Source organism: Xiphophorus hellerii, chromosome 12 (genome assembly GCF_003331165.1).
Source record: "Xiphophorus hellerii strain 12219 chromosome 12, Xiphophorus_hellerii-4.1, whole genome shotgun sequence".
NCBI lineage: Eukaryota > Metazoa > Chordata > Actinopteri > Cyprinodontiformes > Poeciliidae > Xiphophorus > Xiphophorus hellerii.
The window spans coordinates 1,841,241-1,847,515 of record NC_045683.1 but is presented as its reverse complement, the minus strand read 5'-3'; the positions used below and the strand labels follow the sequence as shown (position 1 = coordinate 1,847,515).

The 6,275-nt window shown below is 37.6% G+C and overlaps 3 protein-coding genes across 6 annotated transcripts in view; 1 reads left to right on the top strand and 2 right to left on the bottom strand.

The window, feature by feature from the left end:
* LOC116730085 (UDP-glucuronosyltransferase 2B31-like) overlaps window positions 1–6,275 on the bottom strand; it is a 34,502-nt gene that overhangs the window by 22,313 nt on the left and 5,914 nt on the right. The gene's annotated exons all lie outside the window — the stretch shown is intronic.
* Window positions 1–6,275, bottom strand: part of LOC116730086 (UDP-glucuronosyltransferase 2B4-like) — a 30,347-nt gene that overhangs the window by 18,159 nt on the left and 5,913 nt on the right. The gene's annotated exons all lie outside the window — the stretch shown is intronic.
* Window positions 1,864–6,125, top strand: LOC116730088 (UDP-glucuronosyltransferase 2A2-like). 4 transcript variants are annotated; one of them, XR_004341255.1, is made up of 4 exons: window positions 1,864–2,101; window positions 3,471–3,575; window positions 3,725–5,500; window positions 5,558–6,125. XR_004341255.1 is itself a non-coding variant. In XM_032579086.1 (3 exons), exon 3 carries the CDS (start codon window positions 3,739–3,741, stop codon window positions 5,308–5,310), a length of 1,572 nt encoding a protein of 523 aa, XP_032434977.1. In that variant the 5' UTR covers window positions 1,864–2,101; window positions 3,471–3,575; window positions 3,725–3,738; the 3' UTR covers window positions 5,311–6,125. The 4 variants fall into 4 exon arrangements, 3 of the variants coding, with proteins under 3 accessions (XP_032434977.1, XP_032434978.1, XP_032434979.1); XM_032579086.1 differs by having other exon boundaries at window positions 3,725–6,125; XM_032579087.1 differs by having other exon boundaries at window positions 3,464–3,575; window positions 3,725–6,125.

The following is a 6,275-nucleotide window of genomic DNA, read 5'->3' as shown; positions in this document are numbered from 1 at the left end:
CCGTTAGATCAGAATCAATGACAGGTTGGATCATTGGACTTCCGTCGGCCGATATAGTTTAGTAGATAAAACGGCGGTCTTGGAGCTCAGCGACCGCTGGTACGAGTTCAGTTAGAGATGTTGTCTGATTTACTTATTGGATCAGTTTATTTTATTGTCTAAAAATAATAAAATTCACTTGTTGCCAACGTTTTGGAGGTAACAACGTTTAACAGGTTTGCCAGGCAAACTTTTAACTGTAAGGATATTGTGAAATTACTAAATTGCAAAGCTTTGTGTCTGCAGCCCAGTTAAGGTGCAAACGAAATAATGTGGCTTCCATTAAATGAGCAAGAAATTAGTTTTCATGATATCAGAACTGTTTACATTTATTGACATCTTTGCAGAACATGTCAGTCAATATCAGACCGAGAAGATGTAAAATAATCGTCAGTACTCTAACAATGCTGGGTACAAATTCTTACAGTTTAGCACAGTCTCCTCTTGAAATGTGGTATATTTTGGTGATATTTCAATATATTCTTGAATATTCCTTCACATACAAAGAATTATTATTGTTTTGAAGAGATCATAGAGAAAGAGGCATTTTCTAATCTGTTTATTTATGTTTGTTGCGTTTTGATCAGGAAACGACACAGACACCTAATTTTTTTTTACAAATATCTGCGTTGAGGACCCCATTACACTGTCACTAGTTAATTTAGGTGTTAATGCGACTCGTTTTGTTTTTAAGTTTATTTCCCCTCGTCACCACCTGCAAACTGTTGGATTCTGTTGGATGTTTGTTTGGTTTGTTGGATGTCTGGTTGGATGTCTGGTTGGATGTCTGGTTGGATGCTGGCCTCTCCAGCAGGTCCAGTCTCAGCTGCTGTCCATGCAGCAGCTCCAGCTGCTTTCAGCTCTAGTTATGTTTAGTATCCTGCTGATTGAGTAGTTTTATTATTATAACAGATTACATTTACAGCACAATAAGTTAGCTAAGTTAGTCTGAAGCAGACAATGTTCCTTCAGACAGATGTTTGTTCTTATTAAACCATAAAGTCCTTTAGTTTCATCTAAATACTGTCAGCACTATTTATTAGGACAAAGAGGACTTCTGTTTATGCCTTGGCGGCGCGTGGCACACACACACACACACACACACACACACACACACACACACACACACACACACACACACACACACACACACTGTTTGACGTCTCCAATGAGACTCAATGAGTAGAAAAACGTAAGAGAAGAAACAAAAGAAGAAGACATCTGTAACGCCAGTTCTCAAGTGCTGCTAGTTATGTTTCTATTAACTATATAATTGCACAATTTGACGTTTCAAAAATAAATTTACTTAATTCAAACATGTCAATTTTGAAAAAACTCCCGTTTTTTAATAAAAAGTTTTGGTGCTAGAATGAGCTGCTTTTTCTGGCTGCATCAAAATTAGTTCATTTCCAAAACTGCAATGGAAACATTTTTTTTTGCCACTGCATGAGTCATGTGATCAACAACCAGCAAAAACTATGAAGAAACTGATAGGAAGTAGTAGGAGGATGATGGTATAGCATGTTTTTTAAATAACTTATTGTATGAACAAACTTGTTCACATGTGATGTCATTGGAGTTTATTCTGTTATGAAAAGACAACAACTGCAAACTTGTTTTTTTTTTTACATTAGGGGAATATTAACAAAACATTTATGATGGAAACACAAAAACTGCAACTTTCCTGCTCCAACACCTGCATGAAAAGTCTTTATTATGTCTTACTTTCATGTCAGCAGCTCTCCGTTTGATTCATGTGCTTTGGAGCAGGGATGCGTTCAAAAGCTGCAGGACAGTAGCACTCTGGAGTTGCTGATCAATGTTTTATGGTGTTTTCCAGTAACTTTGTGCCGCCTGAATCTTCACCCACAGGGCTTCCTGCTCTTCATTAGAACAGGAAGTGCTCTTGTGCAAACCTCAGCTTGTGGTTGAGATTGTGTAAACCTTTCATAAGCTGAACGTCAAACCCGTTAGCTCAGTCCAGACATCAATCAACCTCCTCCAACTCCAGACAGCGAGTCCAGGTTGGTTCAAGAAACATCTGCTGGCTGCTTCGCTCCCGGTGAGTTTTTCCATGAAAGTGAGAGAAATCCCTGAAAGATGATGCTTCAGTGCAGATGCTTTGTGTTTTCTTGTGATTCTTTGTAAATAAGCTCAGAGTAGATGTGGTCTCACTCAGTCAGATCGGTGATTTCCAGATGTTTTCTGCATGAAACAGCAAGATTGAGCATGAAGTGTTGCGTAAGCTCATTGTAAAGAACATTTCAGTTAGAAAATGTTTCTGCACAGATTCCTGAGTGAAATCAGGTTCTGGTTTGCAGAATGTTCAGCCATATGATCCTGTTGTTTACTTCATGCTGTGAAGCTTCCTAAACCTTAATCTCTGCATGATTTATACAATATTTGTTGTTTGTTTGTGGTTTTTAGTTGATCACCTGTTCGGTTATTTTACCTTTGTTTCCCTTTGCTGTGGCTCATTACACCCGCTGTAGTTTCTAAACGTTGGACTAATTACCTCGTTCCTTTGTGAGTTTACGTCATTCACAACAAACTCAAATAGAACAAATATATTTCATAACATTTTAACAAACAAATGGCTTCTCAGTTTTAAGCAGAAACCTTGTTAATGTGTTTCCAAATATTTCTAACCACTGTATCCAAAAATGACAAATAAAACCTGTAAATATTGTTTTATAGTGTGTGATTAATCAATTAGATTGATGAGGGTTTTTTTAAACAATGTCCATCAAAAACTAATAATAATACATATTTATATTTTGGGGAACATCATGTGGGATGTTCATATTAAGCCGACTTCACTGTTAGACCTGAGTAACTATAAAGTTGGTGCTTGAATTCATATTCAAGTGTTTATACATTCATCACATCTAAACCTCAAATTTGCAGATTTGTGTAAGTGTACAAGTGTTGCCCGAATATTAATGCAGATTATATAGAATGAAAGAAAGATGTTAAATGGCTTCTCTATGAAATAATCAACTTTGAGTTAATTTTAAGCTTGATTTGATACTCATGAAGTTGCCATGTTTAAATACGGAGGTCCATCAAAAGCAACAAACTGCATGTAGTAGTACTTAGATGAAAACTGGTGGATATCTTTATATCTTGAAAATGGATCTACAGAACAGTTTCCTTTGTGTATCCCAAATAATTTATGTAGCTTTTAATACTATATGTGATGTTTGCCTCTTATATTTTAACTTAATATAAACTTAAATTAACTCCCATAAATCTGAAATTTAAGTCTTCTTAAATATTAAAATTCCCCATAATGCTTCAAAAGCTCTACAAGGAATGTGACAATACATTTAAATAAATAGCTAAGTGAAGAGAATCATTTCTAAAATTTTGTCACTTTTTTGTTATTTTATTCCTTGGTTCTTGTTTTCTTCTCTTTTTTGAGTAAATAGAATTACCTGTGCCCACCGGATGTTGGCATTTTCATCTGAAAGCAAATTTAAGCAACACAGACCTCTGGAGTATACACCGACCCAAAAGACTCACCAGAAACTCTGGTTAGTTCTGGATGTAGGAAGACTGCTTGTTACTGCATACGTCCATTAGCTTAATGTGGAGAACACTGTCTCTTGTGTTTTAATCATTACTTTTATCATAAGTCCTTTGTTAGGAGGGTCCTATCTAATGTCTCTGTGTCTCCCATCAGAAACTATTTCTGAGATGTACCTACTGACCCTGCTGACCTTGGCAGTGTTGCCATTCGTGGTACATGGAGGGAAAGTTTTGGTCTTCCCTTGGGATGGAAGTCACTGGATCAACATGAACATCATCGTAGAAGAGCTTCACGCCAGAGGCCATGAGGTCACCGTTTTGCGACCATCAACTGCCTGGTACATCAAGCCAGACTCTCCTCACTATAAATCCATTACCATTAACACTTCTGGAGGTTATGAGAAGGAAAACTTTCAGCTATATATAACAAGAACTCTAAACATGAGGCGCCAAGGTGCTTCCTTCTGGACTCGGATATCTCTAGAGTATGATGTCATGATAATGTTTTACGAGCTGCATAAGCAAGGACTTCAGATGGTTGAAGATGTTTTTGAAAATAACCAACTTATGCAGAGTCTCCGTGATGCCAAATATGACCTGGTTCTAACTGACCCTGCAACTGGTGGAGGTGTTCTTCTGGGTCACCGTTTGGGTCTCCCTCTTGTTTTTAACGTCAGATGGACAATTCAGGGTGAAGGGCATTACGCAATTGCACCTTCCCCACTGTCTTATATCCCGGTACCTTGGTCAGAACTACCTGATAGAATGACATTCATCCAAAGGGTCCAAAATGTATTCTATTATTTCTTAACACGCCTCTACAGTTGGTACGTCGCAGATTCAAACTACAAACCCTTTGTCCATCATCACTTTGGCAAAGATGTACATTACATGGAGCTGTTTCAATCAGCCGACATCTGGCTGATGAGAAACGACTTCACCTTTGAGTTTCCACGACCAACAATGCCAAACGTCATCTACATGTCAGGATTCCAGTGCAAACCCTCCAAACCTCTCCCCAAACAACTGGAGGAGTTTGTACAGAGTTCTGGAGAACATGGTGTCATTGTGATGACATTGGGGACATTGGTAGAAAATCTCCCTGAGGACATGGCTGAGGACATTGCTGCTGCTTTTGCTGAGCTTCCCCAGAAGGTGATCTGGAGGCACAAAGGAAAGAAACCATCCACCCTTGGCAACAATACCCTAATCTTGGACTGGTTACCCCAAAATGACCTCCTTGGCCATCCCAAAACCAAAGTGTTTGTGGCTCATGGAGGCACCAATGGATTGCAAGAGGCCATCTATCATGGCGTTCCCTTGGTTGGCTTGCCCCTCATGTTTGATCAGGCAGACAACTTCTTCAAGATGGCATCAAGAGGGGTGGCCAAAGTCCTGGACATTGCAGAACTAAATAAAGATGTCTTCTTGGAGGCTCTGAAGGAGGTTCTCTATGAGCCTTCATACAGAGAGAAGATGAAGGAGCTGTCCAGCCTCCACAGGGATCAGCCCATGAAACCTCTGGATCGAGCCATGTTCTGGATCGAGTTTGTCATGAGGCATAAAGGAGCGGCCCATCTGAGGACTGAGTCCTACAAGATGTCCATGATCCAGTACCACTCTGTTGATGTTTTGGCATTTCTGTTGGCAATTATTCTGCTGCTCTTAACTGTTTTTATTTCTGTAGTCAAATTTCTCTGGAAGAGAGTGTTTTATAGCAGTAAAGCTAAAAAAGAATAATGAAAATGTTTTCAAACTGAAGCAAATGTATTTCATACAGTGCAGTTGGTTACCATGCATGTTAGATTTCAGTGTCTTGAAGTACAAAATTTCCAGTAATATATTTATCAACTTACTAATGAGATTAAGAAACGTCAAAAAATTATGCCACGTATTTCCTCAGTCTTTTTGTCACATGCCATCTTGTTAAGTACATCTACAACTGTATATAATTGAAAAATTTGGTGAGCTCCATCTTTTTGAATAGGGAAAATTTTTATTTCTGAATGTTGTTGAAGGTGTTTTGCCTGTTTATGATTATTCTAAACCACTGATTTAAATATGTGAAAATGAGAAATGATTTTTCACTGTAAGTCAATGAAACAAATGGATAAACATTCTGATATGTTTATCCATATAAAGATATGAATAAACTGTTGCTGTTGCATTAAAGTTACATTTCTATTGTAGAAAACACAGTGTCGACTGACTGCTTAAACGCGTGAATTTCCAGAATATCTGGAAGCCACAAAATCTGAAATCTTTTCTAAACACACATTTTCGACTTTTGAAACTCATAAAGTTTCAAAAGTCTTTATGAGTTTTTTTCTAGCTAATTTCTTATATTTTGAGTTTTTTGGCAGAAATATGCTTCTTTTTTCCTTTCTACAATGGCACTGATACGCCATCGTACGTTTCTTCTTTCTAATAATCCAAACTTTAATTCCACCTTTAAGCTCATTGGAAGTAAAGCAGAAGAGCTGCTCATGGTTTTGGTTGTATTTGTTTAGTTTTTTTGCTACAACTCAGCCCATCAATAAAATCTACACACTAAACCTTGTAGAGATTTTTCTTTGCTTTTCGGTTTTTTATTTTGATCATTTTAATAGAAATATTAAGAGTTTTGTGTGACTTAATCAGCAAATATTCCTGGGAACTTTCTCCCAATTGACCAAGAAACTGGGATTAATAAGATCTCAACACAT